The 24,276-nt window shown below is 51.3% G+C and overlaps 5 protein-coding genes and 2 pseudogenes across 5 annotated transcripts; 4 read left to right on the top strand and 3 right to left on the bottom strand.

Moving 5' to 3' along the window:
- Positions 1 to 2,716: 2,716 nt before the first annotated feature.
- SAPIO_CDS10491 lies at positions 2,717 to 3,397 on the top strand (annotated as a pseudogene; the record flags this gene model as incomplete).
- Positions 3,398 to 3,704: 307 nt separating this feature from the next.
- SAPIO_CDS10490 (uncharacterized protein) lies at positions 3,705 to 4,248 on the bottom strand (the record flags this gene model as incomplete). Its single annotated transcript, XM_016784074.1, has 4 exons — positions 3,705 to 3,754; positions 3,863 to 3,991; positions 4,095 to 4,128; positions 4,219 to 4,248. 4 exons carry the CDS (start codon positions 4,246 to 4,248, stop codon positions 3,705 to 3,707), a joined length of 243 nt encoding a protein of 80 aa, XP_016638902.1.
- Positions 4,249 to 5,168: 920 nt separating this feature from the next.
- Positions 5,169 to 8,680, top strand: SAPIO_CDS10489 (uncharacterized protein; the record flags this gene model as incomplete). Its single annotated transcript, XM_016784072.1, has 11 exons — positions 5,169 to 5,977; positions 6,098 to 6,276; positions 6,353 to 6,430; positions 6,500 to 6,582; positions 6,716 to 6,765; positions 6,830 to 6,934; positions 7,002 to 7,359; positions 7,434 to 7,481; positions 7,626 to 7,962; positions 8,023 to 8,174; positions 8,261 to 8,680. 11 exons carry the CDS (start codon positions 5,169 to 5,171, stop codon positions 8,678 to 8,680), a joined length of 2,619 nt encoding a protein of 872 aa, XP_016638901.1.
- Positions 8,681 to 9,507: 827 nt separating this feature from the next.
- Positions 9,508 to 11,000, bottom strand: SAPIO_CDS10488 (CAAX prenyl protease 1; the record flags this gene model as incomplete). Its single annotated transcript, XM_016784071.1, has 3 exons — positions 9,508 to 9,930; positions 9,991 to 10,920; positions 10,986 to 11,000. 3 exons carry the CDS (start codon positions 10,998 to 11,000, stop codon positions 9,508 to 9,510), a joined length of 1,368 nt encoding a protein of 455 aa, XP_016638900.1.
- A 659-nt stretch (positions 11,001 to 11,659) lies between these two features.
- Positions 11,660 to 14,855, top strand: SAPIO_CDS10487 (Uncharacterized protein; the record flags this gene model as incomplete). The annotated part of the gene is made up of 9 exons (XM_016784070.1): positions 11,660 to 11,821; positions 11,902 to 12,220; positions 12,301 to 12,480; positions 12,555 to 12,712; positions 12,781 to 13,153; positions 13,212 to 13,770; positions 13,845 to 13,964; positions 14,045 to 14,247; positions 14,323 to 14,855. 9 exons carry the CDS (start codon positions 11,660 to 11,662, stop codon positions 14,853 to 14,855), a joined length of 2,607 nt encoding a protein of 868 aa, XP_016638899.1.
- Positions 14,856 to 16,146: 1,291 nt separating this feature from the next.
- On the top strand, positions 16,147 to 17,924 carry SAPIO_CDS10486 (Palmitoyltransferase PFA3; the record flags this gene model as incomplete). The annotated part of the gene is made up of 2 exons (XM_016784069.1): positions 16,147 to 16,294; positions 16,420 to 17,924. 2 exons carry the CDS (start codon positions 16,147 to 16,149, stop codon positions 17,922 to 17,924), a joined length of 1,653 nt encoding a protein of 550 aa, XP_016638898.1.
- A 1,703-nt stretch (positions 17,925 to 19,627) lies between these two features.
- On the bottom strand, positions 19,628 to 22,942 carry SAPIO_CDS10485 (annotated as a pseudogene; the record flags this gene model as incomplete).
- Between the last annotated feature and the right edge of the window lie 1,334 nt (positions 22,943 to 24,276).

Genomic DNA, 24,276 nt, shown 5'->3' with positions numbered 1-24,276 from the left:
GGCTCTAAGAGACGAAGCAAGGGGCGTTGAGGCAGTTTCCGAAAACGCGAACCGAAGCGGAGAAAGGTGTCTAGGGGATATAAGAAAAGGATCGGAATGGGGGTTATTATAATAATAATTGATGAATCACGAATCGCGATGCCTCAGCTCGCACATTAGTGGCACGCAACGCAGAACACTTGAAGCAGCAACGTGGATGCGCCTACGGAGATGTTTCGCAGAGATTAAAGGTCGACGAGCCAAGAGCCAAATGCAAGAATTGGAAGATGCAAGCAAGCGGTGAAGAGAGGGAATTTGATCTTATTGATGCGTGATGCGTGGTGCGGGTATGGCAAAAAGATTGTTGAGATCGAGGGGCAGGTGACGGCTTTTTTGGGCGAATGGACGAATCCAGACGAAGGAGACGAAGGGGGCCAATCTGAGAAAAACTTCCCAGGTACTTTGGGGAACCATTGAACCACAACCTGAACCACACCATCCCAACCATCGTGGGTCCAGGCCGGGGACTGGCTGGGTTAGGCTGCCTGACGCTGGACCAGGTAAGGGGGCTTGGGGATTTTGGGGGGGCGTGAGGAGCTACTTGCTTTATTAATCGAGCCAAAGTCTCGACGTCAATTGGAAGGACCAAGTGAAACTCACGACTCAGGAACAAGGAAGCTACGAATTAGGCAACGGAATAATCAAGAAAAGGTACTTCGTGGTTTTCTATGTAAAGTACAATGGCAAATTGCGGGGATTTACCATCTATCATACGGAGTATTAATTGCCCATTGTCCAAGGAGAGAATGGCTTCCCTACAAGTAGGATCAATGAATTGATCAATCGGAGCCGATGAGTACAACCATGTCTAGTCCTAGGGGCTCATCTCATCTCCAAAATACCTGGCTACAAGCGGCATTTGCCTGGTCATGGTCAGAGCTCGGACGGCAATATAAAGACCTCATTCCCGACACCCAAGCTTCTTGGTGCGAAATTGAGAACCTCGACGATTAGCACCTTTGTCGACTAGGCTCCAACAAAGTACACACTTCGTACTTCGTACATCACCGAGAAATCTATCAATGTAGTTTATTGATAATCCTGCTGCCTCCACTCCACATTTCGGCCGGTCGTTTCCGTGTCTCAACCTCATCCTCCTTCGTCCTCCTCTCACGAACAAAGAACCCGCAGTGATGTGTAACCCGGAATGGGTGGTGTCGTCAAGGTCTTCTAGATTATTCGCGGTCTTGTCCCGGTCCTGCATCTTGTTGGGGAAGACATGGACGGGAGGAATACACCGTACCAGACAAATCGTCCAATGCAAGCGTAGCACAAGGTACAAGCTGCAACCTCCCAAGGACATTGATCGATGTCATTCGCGGAGAAGCTTGGGTCAATTACGTCTTGTTCCATGGCGGTGCCGAGAAGAGGGGGCTCAGGGGATACTGAATCTTCAACGGTCATCAGTAGTTCATACTTTGTAGGCTACGCCGCTATCATCTGGCACTTTCTCGTGTTAATACTCTGTGGACTATACTGTGATTATTGAGGAAGCAAAATTGTTCAAGGGTGATCAATTGATGAATGATATTATTTTGATGTTGGACCCGGGATGAGCCCGGCGATAATATCCAGCCCGTTTATTTCGTACTCAGGTATAATTGGAGACAAGACAAGGGGTCCAGGATGTTGGGTTACATCTGGAACCTCGCTCCCAATTCGCTGGTCTCGGAACCGCAAGGATCATGAGAGCTTTTTTGATCTTTTTTTTTTTTTCTTTCATCTCGATCGTCTGCCTCCTTGACCTCAGGACTGGGAGTCATGAACGAGCAAGGAAACCCGCGTGGACAATCCTCAAAACCCTCCAATTCACATCAATCCACTCCATCGACCGACTTGTGCACCCCAGGAAAGCTTAGAACTGACGGGCCCACACACCCTTTACCAAAATGGTTCTCTCTCGAAAGGATGGGAAGCATCGCGTCGCTTTCTCCAGACCAGAGAGTGCCCGGATCCCTAATTTCTACTACGCTAGACTAGCTAATACTTGGAAATGAGCGCTGGAAATAGAGCGGTTTAGAAATGGTTGCTCCCTGATTGATTGAACACGAGGCTCCGGTTACCACTAAGAGACACTAAGGCTCCTGATTTATGGAGTGTCAATAGTCTCGTACGTTGCTGTTGTGTAGTACCTACGAAGTACCAAGTCCTAGACACTTCGCGATCGACTTCTAGCGAACTCACGTGCTTCAGAACGCCAAGACTGGGACCCTTCGCTCCGCCCTCTTCGTGGTGGAAGAAACTGAAGAAACGCCAAGACTGATAACCGAGTGATAGATGACTAAGCGATGAAGTGGGCAATGGGACAACAATGAAAAGAGTGAACACTTGAATTGAAGGTGACGTTTGACAATGCAATTGTGGAACTCCCTTGTTCTCGGCCAACTTCGTAAGCGTTATGCTTCAGAGTGAATCGGCTTGAATGGCACTGTCGTACAGCTCGGGTTGCGTATCCCTCTCACGACGCTCCATGAAGAGTGCCGAGTGTAACACATCAGGCATCACCATCCTGCGTAACACCTCCTCACCATGGCCGCTGTACTTAAACTTGCAGATCAAGCTCTAGGTAGAATTCCGTGTCTCGTCGAAGGACCAGATACTTAGACCATTTCTCTCATCTGGCTATCATTTGACCCGGTAATCCGGCAAACCACTCATAACCATCCAAGAAGAAATCATGCCAGTCACCGAATTCGCCCTCATGCACCTCGCAGGAGGTCCACTGGACTCCTCGACCCGCCAACTCTTCGAAGAATGCCAAAATATCCAAGACGGTTGGGCCTTGAAGCGAAACCCGCAAGAGGCTCCCACCAGCCGACTCGCCCGCGGCGTCGGCATGCTCCAGCAAGTCGAGGACCCATCGGCCATTCTCATCACGGCGCGGTGGGACTCACCTGAAGCCCACTGGGACTGGATAGGAACGGAGGAGAACAAGGGGATCATGGAAAAAATGGGACAGCTTATCGTTGCCGAGGGCGAGAAAAAGATGTTGCTCTTCCATGTCGACCCTGTCGTTTTCCCCAAGGTTGACGACGAGAGCGCCACATCGTCACCTTTGAGTAGCCCTGTCTTGAGCATTTATCGGTACTCCGTGAAGCCGACGGATAAGAAGCTGGTCGCTGCCAAGTTTGACGAGGTTAGCAATGTGCTTCGCGAGTCGGGTGGGAAATATGACTTCAAATCGGGGTGGAGGATCGAGAAGGAGAACGAAGGCACCGAAGAGCTTTTGGTATTTCACGGGTGGACTTCCATTGAAGAACATGAGCAGTTTCAAGCCTCCGGTGACTATGCGCACTTCAGATCACTAGCCGAACACGCCAAGAAAGTCGATCCCAGGCTCTACCAGAAGTTCATCTAACTCCCAGAGAACCATGCCACATATCACAGCTCCATCTTCGAGGTCTCGACTGAAAAGGAACTTGCAGGAGAAATGGTTCGAAGAATCATGTATTGAGTGACACATAGCCTTCCAACCGTGGGCAGATGCCGAGCCAACGGCAAATGGAAAAACGTTCCCTTTTTGCGCCAGTTGTATAATGAATTCCATGTCTCTTTTTTTCACCCTACCCGGGCTTCATGCTACCACGGTAGTTCTACCCTCGCCCTGCAAAAAGAAAGAAAATATGCCGTTTCCATTCATTCATCCTCTGCGTGTTTCCGTCCTCTTACGCCTTCGACTTGCCGTCCTTCTTGCCGATCTCGGTGACTTGCAGGTCTGTGGTTGGGAAAAAAGTAACATGTGAGTAACAACCTCTTTATTTTCAACCCCCGCCCGAGAAACATTCCATCCTCGAGTATTGCCTTATGTTGGGGACAAACGTACTAGGGGGAAGGCTGGACTTTAGCTTCTCGGCCTTCTCGGAGTCCTTGATGCTGAGGGTGTAGAGGAATCGCTGGCATCGGACCTTGAACTTGGCCTGGCCGGACTTCTTGTTGCGCTTGATCACCGCCGCTGTAAAAAGGAAGAGTTAGAACCAATTAAGTCCTTCCTAACGATATCGTTCTCGTCCTCTCGTTCGATCGGTTCGCTAAAATTCGTTCGGGAAAACACCTACAGGAAGCATCCTTCCTCCGGCAGATCTCGATGAACTATCAATCCCCCCAAGTTAGTCCAACGCCATTCCTCTCGCAATCCCCAAAATCCGTAGCGATAGAAAATCTCGGGAGGCAAAATCGTACCTGCTTGATATCGGCGATTTCGCGAGGCATCGTGGGCGGAATTAATGTGGTTGCGTAAGGTTGAGGTGGGTTAGAATTGAGGGCAAGGCTTGTCGTGGAAATTATTTCGAAAGATTGTCGCTGAATTTGGAGAATAATTTTTTGTGGGCGGGACACAGAACTTGGATGTGGCGTTTGTGTGGCCCAGGCGCTGAGCTGTGGGCTTTTCCAGGGTGCATGTATCATGTACACTCGTACCCTTTTTTTCATCCAATGGGGAAGCAGGAATCGAGGGATGGATCCGGGCCCCACTTCGGAGCTTGGCGGCGGAAGGCACCGACATCTCCGGCCATCAAAGCGGGAGAGTACGGTCTTGGACCTACATCCTCATCTGAAATTGCTCTTATATTTCCCAATATCGCCTTTAGAATTATCCATTGTAGATCCTCCATCTGAGAGACCACATGTCACAGCTTGTGATGGAAATCGTGCTCATGTTCATAGAACTCGAGATTGTGACTCTAGAACTATCTGCTGCTCCTTCTCGTTATAGATCCTTCATAAATGAGAAATATTTGATAGATATACAATCGTGGGCCCGATATGTGAGCATAAAAGGCCTCTTCTTCTAGTTGAAACCTCTGATCCTCCCATTCTTCTCTTTCTTCAGCAACATCTCTCTCATGTTCCGCTTCAGCAGGCCCTGGTTTGAAAACTAGTCTCGCCGACTTCTAACCCTTCTTTTAGCAATCAAAGCTTATCAATCCCTTCTCCCCTGCGTCAAACGTCATCGACTCTATTCATCTACCTTGTTCCTGTTTCTTATCACCGCTATCTTACGAAGGCACGTATCTTGTTGTTCTTCCTTCATCATCTTCCGCCCAGAATACGTAGGACCCCATTCCCTAATACCTTCTGCCCATAACACCCATCCTACACGATCAGTTCGTCGTCTTCGGCCGTAACTCAAGATGGACAAACAAGCTTTGCGCCCTACCCCTTCCATGGGCTTCGGGCTATCGATGACCTCGTCAGACGAGGCTCACTCCCCAGATTCTCTCGCTCCCACTAGTTTCCTAGAGTATGATGACTCGAATGTAGATGGCAAGGCGAAGCGTCCTCGGGAGGAAGCTGGGGTCGAGCCTAAAACTAAGAGAGTCAAGGCCGCAAGCGGTAAGAACCCCCGAGCGAAAGTCAAATATCGTGGAATGAGTCAAAAGATGGCGAACGGCCTGTACCAACAGATCATCAAGCCAAGGAACCTGGGGGTAGGGGCTGTCAGTGGCTCAGCGGTGGCCGGGGGTAAACCTTTCGCTCTTGATGAGATCGTAGAGGAAAGGGAAGGTGTTTCCCTTGGGAACGCCCTATTAAGGTTCAAGGATAGGATTTTGCCAAGCAGTCCAAGCGAAGGACCCTACCTTCTCCAGGGCATCTCCTCCCCACTGTCCCCCATCCAGATAACCACCATTCATTGGATGATTGGGCGAGAATCGTCAAGGGGTGTACACGGCCAAGGAGGCATCCTAGCCCATGGAATGGGCGTGGGGAAGACACTGATGGCTCTGGGGCTCATGATAGTGAACAAAACGGGCCTAACTTACAAGAAAAATAAAGGTCAGTGCGCCACGCTCGTCATCGCTCCTTCGGACGCCGTTATCGAGCATTGGCTAGAAGAATGTTGGAAACACGCGTCCGAATTCTTCCCATCGTCAAGCATGGCCCGATACCGCGATCTGCGGAAACTTGACAATGTGGAGGCTATCCGCCAGTATAAAGTCGTGTAAGTTAACTTTTACCCCCGCCCTGATATTGTTGAGATGTTGTACCATTGGGCTTGCTTGTCTAACCCTGTGTGGCTCGGGCACGGTAGTTTCGCCACATATACGGAACTGCACCTCAGCCTTCCCGCGGACAAGAGAACGAAGCGCAAGAACGCCCAGTGGCCCCAAGAGTCTCAACCAGCCCCGGGAGCTCACATGCATTCCACCGCTGATACCCCGACGCCATTGATATTCCAGGCCGAGTGGCATAGGGTCATCCTTGACGAAGGCCATTCTATCAAGAACGATAAATCATTGAGTAAGTGTTGTTTTCCCAGTTCTGTCCTACCGGCATGAGCAGAAACGAAAGCCCGCTAACTGCCAATGTCACATAGCTTTCCGGGCTGTTGCTGCTCTCAAGAAACGCCATGGATGGGCCATCACCGCCACTCCTTTGAGCAATGATAAGGACGGTAAGAATATCCGGATGTCAAATAGTTGATGCTATTTCATTAAGCAGCGTCCGCTAACCAACTTGTCAGAGTTGTTTCCTTATTTCAACTTCATTGGCATCAAGGATTCCGAGAGTATGGAGAGGTTCCGCGAGGTGTACTTTCCTCAAAAGGTAGGTAATTTTTGGGGTGCAATGTCTTTTCTCCTCCCTTTTCTTCTTTCTTTTCTTCCCCCTCGTCTTCTTTATGCGTGCGCCTTTTCTCTCACTCCGAGGTCCTTGCTAATGCATTTGACCCTCACTTTAGGTGGCCTCCGCCAATTTGAGAAAGACACTCGCCACGGTCATGACCAGGTAGTAGGTTTCCTGGAGATGCCCCTCAAAGACTTACACCACATATACTCACCACGGGAATGAACAGCCAGGCCTCGGACTCGTTCCTCAGAAAGGAGGTAGCACCTTTGCCGCCGTCGCACGTCTCAACAATTGCTTGCCAACCAAGTGAAGAAGAACGAGTTATCCTAGGGTAAGTCCAAGGCCAGGTTTATATCCCGTAGTTCAACACCGAAAAACTCTAACAGCCAAAACAAAAGATTCCTGGAAACAAGAATCAAGAGTTCCGCGACGAAGAGCTTGGAAGACTCTATCGTGAAAGAGGAGAACGCCAAGGTGGCTATGAAAAGGGCCAAGTCGTCGATTTCCGGCCTCTTTCACATATACCGCTTCGCCGCCATCCACCCTTTCATGCTCGAACGCGCTATAATCGACCAGTTTGATATCCTTGATGTCAAGGAAATAATTGAAAAGATGGCAAGGATTAAGAGCCCTGCCAGTCGCCATCTTCGCGAAATCCTGGAACTAGCGCTCTACGACAAGGAGCTCCGAGGACAGAGGTGTCTGAGTTGCCTGAAAGAGTGTGAAACTCTTCGTATGGAGCTGTTCCGAGCCTCGGTAAGGGTCCCCTCTCTGATGGACAAAACATATAACAGGTCCGGCAATCGCTTGCTAACATCGCCTCGCTTCAGTGTGGCCACATGTTCTGTGGCATGTGCTTCATGAAGAAGTTTAGCATGGTAAGGATAATCACTCTCGCCGTGTCTCGCGTACTTGGTGTTATTGCGAACTGACCGAAGGTCCGTGAAATACTTTTCTAGTCGACTGTAAAATGCAAGGTCAAAGGATGTGGGAGTTCGATTAATCCTCAACACACCTCTCAGTATGCGACTTTGAGCGCCCCTATCCTCCACCGAGAGGAGGACGATGGCGAGGAAGAGGGTGGTGAGGACGGAGACCTGAATGACTGGAGTTCGGCTCAGCAGGCTAAGAAACCCGCTGGCCGAGGACGTGGCAAGAAGGTTCAAAAGAAATCACCAGGCCCAGGAACGGATATCCATGGAAATGAGCCGAATCTCGACTTTAACAAGTCCCGATTCCTTAATTACTCGGATCGGTTCATCAAGAAGAACCAAAGCGTTGTACCGAGCGCGAAGCTCGCCAAACTGCAGTCCCTGCTTCGCCAATGGAGCAATGAAGCCCCCAACGACAAGATTATCGGTGAGAACCGTCTAGGTCTCGATCTTAATTTCCCCACAGAAAACTAACCGCGCTGTTTAGTTTTCACCCAGTTTATGCTAGTTGCCAGAATGGCAGGCAGAGTTGCCCGCCTTGAGAACTTGCCCTTCCTTTACTATACAGGAGATATGTCCGATACTTCGAAAAAAGCGGCTCTCGACACCTTCCGCAATGACCCATCCGTCAAAGTTCTCGTGAGTTCCAAGCTCTCTTCGTCTTCTTACCAGAATCTTACCCTCGGAACAATGACTTACACTGACGTCTCTCTCCACCATCTTAGGTTGCCTCTCTCATGTGCGGAGGCCAGGCTCTCAATATCACCGCGGCCAACAGAGTCGTACTGATGGAGCTATGGTGGAATTCTCCCGCCGAGGAGCAAGCGTTCTCTCGCACATACCGCATCGGCCAAGAGAAGGACGTCTACTTCGTGCGTCTGACCACCGAGGGGACCAAGGACGATGATATGCTGGAAATCCAGCAGTCCAAGGAGGCGAACCTGAGCAACTGTCTGATGACAGAAAAGCCAGGCATGTCGAACCACTCGTACCTTAAGATCTTGTCCCTCGTCGGGAACCCCATTGAGGACGAGTTTGGAAGGATTATCGGCATTGAGAAGCCTTTGGAGTCTTATCACGAAGGCAACTACGAGGAACAGACGAGTGTTGACGAGGGCAGTGGAGGTGAGGACTTGGGAGAGTAAGTACGACGCGAGCGAGGTTGAGCTGTGATTATTTCTTCCTCTCTTGCAGAAAAACGAGACAAAAAGAAGAGGTGTCTAGGCAGGTGTCACGGATTTCACTTTCAAGAGGACCGACCTCCACTTCAGTTTCTTCCATGTACGACTACTCGTTTGAGAAGCTTCGCTTGAGAACCAACGCGAAGGGCGCCGCTTTGGTTGGCCTTTTTCTACTTATTTTCTTTTCTTTCCTCCTTTCCTTTCTTTTTTATTCCTGTTTGTTACAATGCGTTCTAGTATATCTTTGATACTACGATCATCCTCATATCCTCACATGCCCCGTGTCACTCGACCATGAATCGAAAAAAAAGAAGATTGAGAAATATTAAAAAGGAAAAGAAAAAAAAGTATACTTCTGAAGAGGCTGGTATTTGAATCTACGCCTGATAGTTAGGCACTCAAGTCCCCATTAACGAAGAGGCTCATCGATCTCTAGAGTCTGCCCTTCCTTTAGAAGCATGGAAACGGATATCGCCGTTCTATCCTCGCCGTCAAGGGGTTATCAATCACATGCAATGGAAACCAATTCTTCTTTCCAGACTCCTTGAATTCTTGGTGCTTATGGATATAAGTCGGAAACGGAAGCTCATGGCGATATAAGAAAACCCGCATTATTTGCCGGCTAATATGCTCCAAGTGAAGTGCTTAAAACGCAGACTGAACTGTCCAACTCACGTTTCCACCAGAGAAGCCCTTTCTGTCCTCTGGACCAACCTTTTGTTCCTATTTCCGAATAATCCCCATTCCATTTTCATGTTTTTATATCCCTTTCCCGAACAAAAAGAGCAACCTCACAACTCATCCCTCCCCGTTGCCTTCGCCGTAGCAGGCTCCTCCTCCTTCGAAACCTTCTCCTCAGGCGTCCACCCAAGGGCCTTGAGGCGCTCGCTCAAGATGGGGTGCGAGTAGTGATACGCGGCATACATCCAGTCGGCGTCCATGGTGCTCAGGTTCTGGATCTGGAGCTTGACGAGAGATCGCGCAAGGTTGGCCTTGTGTCCCAGACGGTTGGCGAAGGCGTCCGCCTCGAACTCGTAGCGGCGGCTGAGGATGTTCATGAGGAGCTTGATGACGGATTCGGTGGGGGACAGGACGTCGGAGAAGAGGAGGAAGCCGATGATGATGGGGCGTTGGAGGGTGAAGCCGAAGGAGGAGTAGAGGGAGGCGTTGTTGATGAAGACGGAGAAGAGAGAGAAGATGTAGATGAAGTGGACCTAGACATTTGAGTTAGCCCGATTTGACTGATGCGCTGGGATAGAGTGTGAGCAACGTACCTGAGTGATGCCAAAGAGCCTCGTAGTGTGACCTTCGTGCCAGTGACCAAGTTCGTGGGCAAGGACAGCAATGACTTCATCTTTTTCGCTCTTCTCGATCAAGGTGTCATAGATAACGATGTGCTTCTTCCAGGGCAGACCGAAAAAGTAGGCATTGCTGTGGGCGCTGCGCTTGCTTCCATCGATAACGTAGAGTTCATGAAGGGGGAACTTTAGGCTAGCAGCGAGGGCCTCGACACCGGTCTTGAGCTCTCCCTCCTCGAGGGGCGACAGCTTGTTGAAGAGGGGCAGGATGAAGATGGGGTAAACGGTAATCATGAAAGCCTGGAGGCCGGAAGTGAAGAGCCAGAGGTAGAAGAAGAACTGATCACCCGTCTTCTTGATAATGGTGAGGAAACCAGCCAAGATGGGAGGGATGAGAACGACGGACAAGATGTTGGACTTGATCAGATCGGTGACGAAGAGCTTCGGCGTCTGCTTATTGAACCCGTACTTTTCCTCGAGGACGAACGTATGGTATATCGAGCTGGGCAGAGACAGGACCTGGTTGACGAGGACGAAAGCGAGGACGAAGACGATGGACTGGGAGATTTCGCCGCGGAAACCCTCGGGCGCGAAGCGTAAGAGTATATCACCGGCGAAATCCCACATCTTGGGCAGCACGTCGAATTGGATGAAGGCGAGGTTCTGGACGAGGCCCCAGAGGTTGTTGACCAGGGAGTAGCGGGCTTTGGCGCGGCCGTAGTCTTGGCTCTTGTCGAAGACTTCTTGCGATACTTCGTGTTCGAGGACCTTGGGGACGACGGGTTTCTGGAGGACGCGGTACTGGCGGAGGGTCAGGAAAGTTTCGAGGAGGTATTCGCCGATGGAGAAGCCCATGATGAGCCTCTTCCAGGGGAAGAGGGGCCGGTCGAGAGCCCGCGCGAGGCGCTGGAGGGGTCGAGTTAGCTGTCACGAGCCGACATCAACGGGGGACATGGGGAGGGCAAGCCTACCTGGAGGAAGTCCATATTGGGCTAGAAACGCGCTTCGTAGCACCAATAGAGGGTAGAATTAAGGAATGGACGCAACTTCACAAAAGAAACAGAAATTGCGGTAGATAAATTGGGGGAGAGAATGAAAAGAAAAAGGACGAAAGGGTGAGGGTGAGTGAGTGTGTAAGAGTTGGTTGCCTTTGCGCTTATGGTTCATCGGACAAGCTGTCCTCCCGCGCTCCGAAGTATCCTTCGTGCCTGCGTAAGGCGAAGGATAAAGATAGCGCACGTGCTGATTGGTCAAAGCTGTTTCAGTCCACAGCTTCAAGTCTCGAGTACGAAGTACTTAATCTCTTATCTTATCAATTTAGCCTGCGATTAGCCGCGCCACAAGATCCACAACTTCATGCGTGCTCCGATTGTTGGTTCTGACGTCTGGCTTGTAGCTCTCCAGCTGTCCACATTTGCGGTCATTAGCCTCGATGGAACAGCTGTTCCTGGATAGCCTCACCCTTGACGAACTCGGCCTTGCACCCCGACTCTGTGCAATTTGGGCTAGAATCCTATATGTGTGATATTCTTCCAACTGTGTTATAAGCTTGAATAAACCGGGCAGACAGCCATTTCGTCACACCGCAACACTTATTAGCTACAAACCTGCCGCCGCCTACATCTCCTATACGCAAGGTTGAGCCATGGCTTCCGCTAGCTCAGCAAACGGCATTGGTGACGCCATTGTCGCATTCACACTCGACGGCCGCTTCCCAGAGTCCGAGGATATTTCCTCTTTACCCATCACGTCGGAATCGCTCCCCCCAGCGCTGGCAGCATTAGCGAAGACAAGGACGGATCTCGAGGTATGCACAACAGGGATCCCGGCATTTTCCACCTTGAGCAAAGAATCTCCTGGTTGGTTGCTAACTCGCGACGGGTATAGAAAGAAGTACACGAAATAAACGAAGATACCAAAGACGATGTTAGCTCGTGGGTTCGAAATGCGAAATCTTTGCAAGAGGACATTGTTCGGTCCAAGGTGATTGCAAACGACATAATCCGACAGTCCGAAACGCCGGACGTATCGGGAAAAGCGATCGAGGATGCCGAGTCGAGAGTCGAGTTCCTTTCACGAGAGGTCCAGTACACCCGGCAGCTGCAAGAGACGCTCCAGAGCATTAAACACGTCAACGAGCTATTGTCCAAGGCGGAAGAGGCGAGTAACGAGCGCAGGGTCTTGGATTCTCTGCACTTGCTAGAGCGTACGTGATGCAGCGATCTCTTCGATTTCTCTGGGGAGGGCATGGAACAACTAAACTAACAGTGGGGCTCACCTACTTAGAATCCTGGGCAGCTATGGATGGTTTACCTATTGGCAAGACATGTCGAGCTGTGAAGCTTCTAAATGTCAGATCTTTCGAACTAAAGTCTCGAGTTCATGAAGTCTTGGACCAAGTTTGGAAAGATCTCGTGAATGTCGATATTGACAACAATTTAATCAGGATCCAGGAGCACGACGATGGTAAGCCTAGCCCCCGTCGAATCGGGTTCCCAGCACCCGGAATGGGTTGACTGATGCTTACATTCGTGGAACAGGTAATCAGTTGAGCCTCGCCGACGCCGTAATCGGATTGAGGGCCTACAAAGAAGTTGAAGAGAGGATGGAGCAACTGTGGCACAACCTAGACGGTGCCATTCTAACACCTCGGATGAATCTCACAAGCTCCACGCTGCCTTCAATTGTTGCCGATACTGTAAGTCTTACCTACCTTGATGGTAGAATTCACTAGATGTTCAGTCCGTACTGATATCCCCGCCCAAGAATACTCTGTCCCTCTCCGGAGAAGCCAGTACGAGTGCGGAAGAATTATTCGCCGATCTCTCACTGGTCTTCTCCTTCCTAGCCCAAAGGCTACCCGCCGACCTCTTGGAGATTCTATGTTCCGTAATGATGGGTGACGTTACTACGCGGATAGTGAAAGTGTGGCTAGATTCCGCGATACCGCCGGCGCTAAAAGATGTCGACAAGTTCCAAGATGTCATAAAGAGTGCCGAGCAATTCTGCGCCGTCCTCGATGCCCACGGATATACTGGCTTTGAGGATTTGAAGAACTGGGTGAATAATGCGCCGACGATTTGGCTCTCTAAGTGCAGAGAAACGGCCTTGGACTCTGTTCGATCGAAGCTCTCTAGCGGTAAGTGTAGCCTGCCCGGCTTGGAATCGAGAAGCATTTTCACTGATGGCTCGTATAGGGATTGGTAAGTCCAAGGCGGTGGAAAAGATTGAGAAGCAGATGGTGTCGCTAGCAGAAGGAAAGGAACTAGCCAAATCGGGGACGGTTAAGTCCTCGGCGAATGAACAGGACTGGGACTCGGCATGGGGTTTCGACGAGGAGATGGAGGAGGAACCTGAAGAGGCACCCGAACCGACACCCGACGAAGCCGCCCCCGTAGCCTCGGCGGAAGACGATGGGGCTGATGCATGGGGCTGGGATGACGGGCCGGAAGATGTCCCAGAGGAAGAAGCTGTCGCCGAGGCAGAGGGACCGAGTGTGGAGAAGATGGACGAGGACGATGAAGCGGCTGATGCGTGGGGATGGGGAGAGGAAGATACGGTCGAGGAGCCGCCGCCACCGCCTGAACCGAAGAAACAGCCAGCGGCCACGCGGCGGAAGGAGACGAGAACGCGCGACGAGCACGAAACTAGAGAGATGGTCTTGAAAGAAACCTATCATATTTCCTCGATGCCGGAACCCGTTTTAAGCCTAATATTTGCGATACTAGAGGATGGAGCTGCGCTTACAGGGCCGGGGTAGGTTCATGTCGTTTATTTTTTTCTATGCCCCTCTCGGTTTTGTTGAAGGCTTAGAGGACTAACAACAGCAGGAACGAGACAAATCTTGTTGCGTCTGCGGCGTCGGGCCTGTTTGGCGTGCCAACTTTGGCACTTGCTCTGTTTAGAGCAATCTCTCCTTACTATTACTCTCTAGATGTCGGTGGCAGCATGTAAGTTCGTCCCTATTTTCTACTCGCCAACGCTGGCTCCTCTGGAATCGGTTTCAACTAAAACGATTATCGGGAGTTAGGTATCTTTACAATGACGCCATGTATTTGGCAGAGAAGCTCGCTGAGTTCTCAAAGGAATGGAAAGCGCGCGAAGATCTCAGCGTCCGGGCGCGGAATATGCTGCGTATCGATAACGAGGTGAAGAACCTCCAGAGCTTCGCGAATCGTGCATACAGCACGGAGATGGCGACGCAGAAGACCGTGATTCGCGATCTCCTGGGAGGTGAGTACCTATTTACACAGTTTGGGGTCTTTTCTTCTCTTTCATACTCTTGTTCTAATGAGAAGAGAAATACAGGAACGCATAGTCTCATGCACCAAGAGGAAATGGAGAGCTGCGTCGATTCTACAGTGGCTCGAGTCAGAGCTATGGCAGTAACATGGGACGACATACTCGCTAGGTCCGTCTGGTGTCAAGCCGTAGGATCCCTCGTCGACACGCTCGCGACGAAGGTCATCTCAGATGTCATGGACATGTCGTCCATTGGACAGGACGAGGCGTACAACATTGCCAACCTGATCGCGAAAGTGACGGAGCTCGACGACCTCTTCCTCCCCAGCAAGCTTTCGGGACGAGAAGCGGAGTCATCGGCTGGAGAGGTGGCGCTGACGGCGCAGTACGCGCCCTCTTGGCTCCGGCTGCAGTACCTGTCGGAAGTGCTCCAGTCGAACCTTAACGAAGTGCGGTATTTGTGGTTCGAGAGCGAGCTGAGCTTGTATTTTTCGGCGGAGGAGGTTGTAGATTTGGTTAATGCTAGTTTTGAGGTGAATGCGAGGTCGAGGGAGGTTATTCGCGAGATTGGGGAGAGGCCGCATCCGAGGGTAGAGTGAGAGGGAAGCCGGATGGGCGTGTGAGCCTAGGGGTAGTGGGAGTGAATATTGGGAGGGGATAGTTGGAATTCGATATATCGGATCGATAATATCTCGTCTCGCCTTGGGGCGCGCGACTTGCGAGTCCGTTGTTGCGGGAGAGCAGAACTGCCAATTGAGACCTCAACTTTAATCTCTTGCGTTGAAGAACGATGGCTTACAGCTTTTGTAGTAACCCTAGCCTCTATCTACGACGTCTAGTACCGCATTGGACGGGCGTTTGAGTACAAGCTGTCCGCTGTTCATTATCACCATGAGTTCGGAAATTTGGACCCATGTTCGAGTACCCAATTTACTGTAGTCACCTTGAGCGTTCGGATTCGGCGTCATCAAGTGTTTCAGCCCCGCCACATTCCAATTGGAGGGTAGGTGATGAGTACTAAGCATCGCCTCGTAGAAGAAAATGTGGAAGACCAATATTTGGCGGATACTATTTCTCTTCTTATGCTCCTCGACAGCGCTATGGGAGTATTTTCCGAACTTCCCGAATCAGAACGAAAAGCTGTCCGTTGGGGGCACGAACGGAGGCTCTGGAATGCTGTGAGAGGACATCTATAATTTAGGCCAGCATTGCGATGTTGACCTTGACGTCTCCGTTCCCTGTCTCGATGACAAATCCACCAAACTGGGCCCCACGATTCAGGTACCAAGATTTGACGTTGCAGAACCCCACATTGCAGTCCGACTCGAACTGGCAAACGACCGCCAGCACTGCCAGCGCCAGACGCAGTCTCGACCCAGCCCAGTTCCGAAGCACATCTGCATCTCCAAAGGGGCTTGGACCAAACTCGTGGACTGGACCTCGAGCTGAACAGCCAGCCGTTGGACCAAGCCAAGCCAAGCGACCCATTTTCCCATCCCCTTTCCCCAACATCGAACTGTCTCACACTCATTTTAATCCATCTGTAATAATTTCCGTTTCCACACGAATCCATACTCCGATAACCTGCAAGCTTCGCCGCGTGTCGTCTCTCTTCCTACCAGACCATAACCATCCCTCCCCTTGCCCCGACTCTCGATCGACCTCTCTTCTACCAGCCTACGGAACAACCCCTTTCACCGAGCCGCCCGGACCGAAATCGAATCCGAGCATGCGACGATAACGTAGCGAGCCTTGGCAAAAGAACCATCCTCTTTTTATTTTTATTTATTTTTATTTTTTTTATGTTGTGAAGAATAAAAAGAGACTTGCAAGCCAGCCTGCCAGCCCGCTAAGTCGCTGATGGATGATACCCTACCGGAGCAGAACACAATGTCTAGACGCTGGGCTCGCCGGGTGGAGCGGAGCTGCTGTAAATTCATTAGCTATGTTCCCTTAATCTTTGTCTGGTCTTTGACCTCGTGGGCTGTATGGGTCGATGTAATGATCGGCTCCACGACGTCCAAGGTCTCATGGATCGGTAAGTGCCTTTCGACCTCTTTTCACGTCAATGGATCTCAAGACACATAAACCATCTCTCTTCCTATGCCACCGTCACACTTGATACAAAGAGCTAACGCCGATATGTGTGTCCGCTCCATCCAGGAACCGGCTCTTCTATGGGCGCCGTCACCCTCTTCCTCCTCCTCAACTGGTCCTACATGACCGCCGTCTTCACCCACCCCGGCAGTACCACGAGCCTCAACGGCGACTACACCGCCCTCGAATCCCCTCCCCACGCCACCTCCTTCACCGTCAAGGCCAACGGCGAGATCCGATTCTGCAAGAAATGCCAGGCCCGGAAGCCCGACCGAGCCCACCACTGCTCTACCTGCCGCCGCTGCATCCTCAAGATGGATCACCACTGTCCCTGGCTAGCCACCTGCATCGGCCTGCGGAACCACAAGGCCTTTCTGCTCTTCCTCATCTACACCACCGTGTTCTGCTGGTACACCTTCATCCTTTCGGGCGCTTGGCTGTGGGAGGAGATTGCCAATGATACGACCTACCTCGAGAGTCTGACCCCCGTCAACTTTATCCTCGTTTGCGTTGTCGCCGGTATCATTGGTGTTGTGGTCGGTGCCTTTACCGTCTGGCACCTCGTCCTGGCGGGCCGCGGCCAAACGACCATCGAGTGTCTCGAGAAAACCCGCTACCTGTCCCCCCTGCGTCAGTCGCTACAGAATAGCTACATCGCCCAACACTCGGGCCCTTCGGCCGCCTCGCCCAGCTACGGCCAGCAGCTCCTCGATATCCACGCCAACTCTCTGCCCGGCATAACGCGCCCTGAAGAAGGCGAAGAGGTCCGAAGCTATACGCCGGCAGCGCCGTCCGCCCAGCTTTCCTATGCGGAGCTCGAGCGACGTCAGCGAGAGAAGCGGTACGAAGAATACCTCGACGAGCAGGACTCCAGCAAGCTCCCCCACGCCTTTGATCTCGGCTGGAAGCTCAACTACAAACACCTCTTCGGGCCCTCACCTTGGCTCTGGATGTTCCCCATCCCCAACACCACCGGCGACGGATGGAGCTGGGATGCCAGTCCCAAGTGGCTAGCGGCTAGGGAAAGGATCCGCATCGAAAGGGAGGCCCAGCGTGCGAGAGAAATTCAGGCCGGCTGGGGCGGCGGAAGTGAATACTCCCCCAACTTCCCCAACGGCGCCGCAGGTGAGGGCCCCGCCGCCGCTGCCGGGGCAGGCCGACATTACCTCGCCTCGCCCATGAACTCGTCCTCTCCGGGATGGCGGACACCCTCCAAGGCCGACCGCGTACTCGGCCGTGATCCTAACCTGTACGCCGACGTGGTCCCCATGCGAACCCTCAACAAAACGGGCAGAACAGTCCTCCACGACGACCTCCTCGACACGGACGACAATGACGATGACGATGACGAGGAAGAAGACTTCGGCATCACCGAATCTACCCCTGCCCTCTCCAAACCGAGCTTGTCTAGGCCCGTGCGGCCCACTAACCTGGGAGGATCGACCGCGCGGTGGCAAGCCGCTGGCGCCAGCGGCATCTTGAGGAAGACGAGCCCTACTGCTTTGACGAGTCGATCTACTTTTGACACGGCGGCGGCGCAGCATTCTGCCTCAGAGGATACGGTTGATTAAGATTATGTGATTGTTATGTGTTCCTTTTTATTGATACCCGTGTATCATCGTCATGTTTATTTTTTTGTTTTCTCGTTTACATGGCTGAGAGAATCCACCTCTTCAGTCTCTCGAGTAATATGGCTGTCCTTTTCCAGCTTCTTCTACATTTTCTTGTTTTGTTTTGAGGGTCTCTTCGCATAGCCGCGGCGTTTTTCAAATGACTTTTTTTTTTCCCTCTTCCATTTTTTCCCCCTCCCCAAATTTCTCTCTCTCCTTGTAAGCTACCTTGATCCTATCCTCTTATCCTCTTTCCTCTATCTTGCCGGGTTGGGAAGGGAATGATGGACTAGATAGATAGGGCACACCTTTACCTGAGGTTTGCATGGAGCGGAAAATATGAAGAATAATTATATACAAAAAGGAATTTACCTTTTATTTTTTTTCCCCTCCTTTCAGTGGAATGAAAACATCTACCAGTTACTTTATAGCAAATCCACAAAAACTCTTGCCTTTGTTGGAGGGTTTATGAGCAAATGTCTGTATGAGGTATCCACATTCTTGAAATATTCCCAACTTCAACAGGTAGGAAGCACAAGAGATTATCTCACTGAAGGGAGGCTGCCTGCCTTGTAAGGAGGGCCAAAAAGGATCTATACAGTAGAGGACACGGCCGTGATAGCCTCATTCTAACTCAAGACTTCCAACAAAGGTCAAACAACATCAAAAAGGCCGTCTCGAGTTTGTTGAAAACGCAACACTCATTTTCTTATCTAACATGTATTATCATCATCAACCGAGACAAGCAGCATTCATGACATGAACAAGGGAATAGAAAGAAAGAGGGACAAGTTACTCCGTCACTTCCCTTCCCACTTTCATCAGTAATTGTACAAAGAGAGAACGCAGTGAAAGGATATCAAGGCCGTAAATCCCAGAAGCAAAAGGATTTCGTATGTGTCGCCAGCATCATCAGTCTTTATGTAGAAAACAAAAACAAGAACAAGCCCTTTTTGCAAAAGAAACGTGTACAAATCCAAAAATAAGGACTCCATAAAGAGAAGAAAACAAAATAACACAGCGAAGGCAATGACGTTGTATAACCGGTCCTTTTTCGGCTCTGAAAATGTGTGCTGTGTTCTTCTTATTGCTTAAAACTCCCTTACATTCCCATTTCAGTATCCCAAGTAGATTCCCAAGTCTATAGTAGCTTTCATATTCCCTTTCCTGATGCATACAAGTATATGCCTCCTTTGTTCTGATGGAGGTATGAAAAAGTCTTTCTTTCCCTTGCCGCGGTGGGCTTGGATGATGTGATGTTTCCTTGATTCGCCTAATCCCAACAAAGAAAGTCAATGCTGCCAATACAAAAGAAAAAGAAAAAGGACAAAGCGAACCGACACCGTGAGTGAAAGTCTTTGACAAAGGGGAAAAAAATTGAAAGGACAAAAAAAGCAAGACAGGCTATGTGTAAATGCGGAAGCGACAGGTAAAAGGTACAAGCAATGCTATGTGTGATGGCAAAGAGGAGGAATAATAGTATGACAGAGAATCGAAAAAAAAAGAGGTAAAGAAAAGAGAGAATCAAGAAGTGAATAGATACCAGGGGGAAGAAGGAACAAGTCTAAACCGGCCACCATATGGTTGTATCCTTTCCCTCCTGATGGTAAATGTATGAGCCCGCTCAGTGGGTGAGTGATAGCCCGACAATTCCAGCCACGCTCTTAGATGAGCGAAGAATCAGAACTAGCCTTCTCAATTGTCAACCTGGGGCTACCATTCGACCTCCCAAAGACGTTAAGGCCAAGGCCAAGACCGAGAAACTTGCCCGATGATTCGGTCGGGGCTAGGCGGTCCTCTGGGCAGTCAAGTAAGATACGAGTAATCGGGTCCTTCTTAATGTAGCAGAAGAGCGTCGAGAAGACGTACTCCTCGCCGATGCGGTTCAGCAGCGGTAGGGTCCGGAAGCCTTGCTTCAAATTAGCTAGCTTAGCCGTGAAAGTGGCCATGGGAGGGCGGTCGTTGTAGCTTTCGCCATCCGACGACAGCTTCACGGACCACTTTACGAAGACAAGATCGGGATACTTCGTGGTAACCTTGAAAGTGAATCTCCTGTTAAAGAGAGGGTTGAAACCGTTCTCCGGCACAATCTGCGTGCGGTGGATGAGAGGTGTGTCCGAGTCCGTGGCAAGGAGTGAGTCGGTCTCATTTTTGTAGCGCTTGTCGTTCGGATGGAACACTTCCACCTCAACATATGGGTGGACCGCCTTGCTCGACGACATTCCGCTCGGTCGGATGAGCTGCTGAGCTGAGATGACATCGATTGAGAAGCTGACCGTCTTCCGCTCCCGCTTGCCCCAAACGTCGTCGCACATGTGCTGAATCTCGCGCAATTCGCTTGGCTTGAGCACGTAGCCGGTGCTGTCGGTACCACCTTCGAACATTGCCCTGTTGAGTTGCATGCCGAGGTCGAAAGTCTGCCAGTTCAACGCCGCCATCTGGACACCGCGTCGCCAATAAATCAAAGGGTCGAAGTTGTGGGATGAAATTCGCTTCCGGTCGGGATAGACTCGCATGAGATAGCGCATGTTGTGTCGATCAAGCGCCTTTTTTGCCTCTCTCGGTTTGCTGTACCGTGAAAAGGTTGACTCCATGAACGAAAAGATGTGGTTAAAGGTCTTCGCTTCGGGGTAATCAAACCCCCTAAACTTGACGCCAGCACAGTAAACTGCCAAATCACCCAACACTCTCTCAGTCTTCATTTCTGGGTTGTCCGAAGGTTTGCTGCCATTGACCGGAACATCCGCAAGGCTCTCCTCATCGCTCCCACCACTGCTGCTTGCGCCATCGAGAGACACGCTCTCGGCGATGGGATCGACTTTGTTGTTCCTAGCCGTGGCTGCTCGACGAGAATAGAGCGGCCCTAGAAGCGGGCTTTGAGGGAGTGAGTGCGGCAGCGACCCACCATTATCGATAACAAGAGGCCTCGAGTAGGGAGAGCTAAGGCTGCTGCCGCGGCGACGGCCGTTGACCTCGAGCGGGCGCGGGTCCTCTCGGGTGTACGTCTTCTTAACCTTGATCAAAATCCTGCCCATCAGCTCGCTGGGCGAGGGGAGCTTATCCGAGGTCGGGTCGAGAGGTTCGGTGACAAGAAGATCGCCAAACGTCTCCTTCATAATGGTTGCCATCTTGGCCTGCTGTGTCGGGTTGGTGTGAACCTCAAGGGAAATCCAAAGCGGGAACTTGGTCTTCACGAATGCATATCTCTTAATCGTCGTCATGACTTCCTGGAAGCTGATCGAAGTGGTCATAGACCTGCCGTGGAGCACCACCGGCTGCCCGTCGCTACCATCCCAGCAGTCAACCTCGACACACCTGCATCCGTCGATGAGAGCGCTAATGTAGCCCTCCACGCTGGACTGGCCAACAACCTGCCTACCAAGAAGGTAAGTATTGTGCGAACTGGAGATGAAATATTCGTTCATGGGCCGGTCGAGGGTGATCTCTTTGGGGGTCTCAACAATCGGAGCGTTGTAACGAGACGTGAGGAAGCGGGTAAAGCCAGCAGCTGACATGGCACCCTTGATGTTAGATGATGTTTCCGATCCCTTATCTGCGAACTCGGCAAAGGCAGCTCGCCACTTAGAAGCATCTTCATCGATATTCTCGCCCTGGATACCGCCGACAAAGCCGAAAAATTCGTCGATGGAAAGGCCTTCCTCCGGTTTGCTTGCGAGACTGGAGAAGATGTCACCAACATCATATCTGGTCTTCATGAGGTCGACAAACTCCTTGAATCTCAAGTAATCCATGCGACCGCTATTTGTTCGATCCGCGGCACGAAACCTAGCAAGAAGCTGGCTTGGTGAGGCGTTAATATGAAGGTTTCGGCAAACGCGTTCAAACCCCTGGAAATCGAGACCGCCATCGGTGCCTTTGCCTCCAGGCCCATCTGAGCCTCTTTGCAGCAAAACCTCGCTCTTCCAGTACTTCTCAATGGCCTTATCGTCGAAAGCCATTAGGGAAGTCAGATTCTCGAGGCGATCCTGCCAGACCCTCTGCAGGGTGCCGGTCCAATTCTTGAAGGTCCCAATATCATCGGCAATCAAATGAAGCGTCTTCGTCTTTTGCAGCTCGGGGGCGGCATAGATGATAGAGAACCAGCGTGCGCTCTCGGATTCGGGAATGTCGAAGTCGCGGCAATACTGTCGAATGTCGGAATCGGACCGTATTTCCTTGATATCGTCGATGCGAATCTGCTTCCGCTTCCGAGCCCCTTCCCATAATATCCTTCCAGAACCAGGGTCCAGGACCAGGACGATTCGCTTCCACCGATTCTTCTTTGACACCTTCCGAAGGGGGGTACCTGTCAACAACTGGGACGGCCAGACAGGGCCGTCAATCCCGGGCGACGACGTGGCATTTATTGATGTGGAGGAGCTATTGGACAAGGCCTCCTTGTACGGAGTTGAGCCACCGTGGTGGGTTTCCTCACGATCGTCGGGCGAATCGTCCGAGTCGGTAAGGACAGCAGAGATGTGGTTGAGATCAGGAGGTGCCGTAGTCGTGCTGCCGCTCCGCTTTCGAACCATTGCCGGGCCAACACTCCCTTCCCGGCTGTTGGGCGCCGCCGAGGACTGCCGACGCCGCGTGACAAGGTTTGTCGCCTTGTTGGAGAACCGTCGGACTAAGCCGCTCTTGGAGGAACTGGGAGGTTCTTGCGATAAGTTAGGGCTCCCGGAAGCGTGCTGCGACAAAGAAGACAGGCTCGGTTTGGTTGCCAAGACAGAGTCGGGGAGCCGCGTATAAGGAATTTGGTCATCGGAGGTCGAGCCCCGATTCGGATCCGGAGACGGAACCACGGAGCTGTTCGCAGTGAAACCGGGAGTCTCGGGGAATAGAACTGGCGACATGTTCTGTGGGCTGGACGAGATCGAAGAGGAGGATACGGCTGAGGGCGGTAGAGTAGAATAGTAGTGTGGGGATTGAGTTGCTATATTAGTCTGAAGGTTGACCGGGCGTGACCGACGCAGAGACATTGCCGGTGATATCGTGCTATTTGGTCGTATAGATGGAGAGTTCGAAGGCCGCGTTGTTATGTAACTCGGGGTAGACATGATGGGCGGTGAGTGAGAAAGGAGGGATGAGTGGGCAGTGTGGAGGAGAGTCGTGGTTATATGGGAGAGTGTGACGGTTTGGTTGTTAATACAAGAACGTTCATACCAGACGAGAAGAGCTTAGGAGGAACAAGACTCCATCCATAGCATCATGGTTGGTAGACCTAGTTCTTGCGTAGGTTGGGCGCAAGAGTGGAAGAGAGATGTTGCGGAATAGAGAAGGGAGAGGTGTGATTCAAGAGGAGGGAGAGAGGGAGAGAGGAGCACGAGTTCAGCAGGTCCACAGAAATGGCGTCCCTTTTTGCGGTCACCTGGAGAGGAGGGGGAACGGTAGAGTATGCGTCTCTGAAAGGAGGTGGAGGACGTTGGTTCGTTCGAATTCGCCTGAGTGCCTGCTTGAGCACATCAAGCGAGGGGGCAGGAGAGGAGTTTGGGGGTCCTGCTCCTGTTGCGGGTCGTCGAGCCTCGCCGAGACTGGAGAAACAAGATACTTGTAAATGGGCGAAATCGATGGCCAATCGGTCATTGAGACGTGGTCATCTATCACATTGAGTGTGGTAGGAGAATCCGCTTGTTCCTGGGAAACAGGGTTGCGGCCGCCTTCCACAGCTCCGGGTGGACCCAGGAATAATATACTCGGGTCGAGATATATGCAGGTGGTAAGCTGCTTGTCTGGAGAATGCGAGCGATCTCCTACAGCAACAACAACTGCAACAACGCCAGATGACCCGCTCACACAACCTGAAAAGGGAAGTAAGGTCGTCTGCTCCCCACAGGGTCTACCGGAAGAATTGGACAGCTGCAGCTTGGGAGAACGCGAAGATCCAAGAATTGCGCCTTTGGTGCCAATGGGGGGATGCAGAGCTGCAAGCGTCGCCAGGAAGCTTGAATCCGAACGAATGGTGCTCAACGTCAAAAACACTCCCAATGTTGAGTCTCGGGGAGCTCTATCAAAGAGAATACTATTTGCGTTAGAAAGAACAAAAAAGCGCTTCGGCGACAAGCGCAATCGGCAATGGCGGAAAAGTTGTAGGTGTCTGATGGTTCGAACGTCGAGGGCACAAAGTTCGAAGATGACTACTAGACTCGTGCAGTCCAAAAAAACCGCCAACCCGGTGTTGCAGAATGAACCTGGACGTCTCGAGGACAATAGGAAATGGCCGACGCCTATTGAAAAGAACCGTATCGTCTGGTTAACAGGAAATTGAGGGAAGAAGCAGAAGAGAAAAAGGGAACAGAGGTGCGAGTCAAACTAG

This window comes from Scedosporium apiospermum (genome assembly GCF_000732125.1).
Source record: "Scedosporium apiospermum strain IHEM 14462 chromosome Unknown SEQ_SAPIO_0165, whole genome shotgun sequence".
Taxonomy (NCBI): Eukaryota; Fungi; Ascomycota; class Sordariomycetes; order Microascales; family Microascaceae; genus Scedosporium; species Scedosporium apiospermum.
Note: the sequence above shows the minus strand (reverse complement) of the source record. Positions and strands in the feature narration are given on the sequence as shown.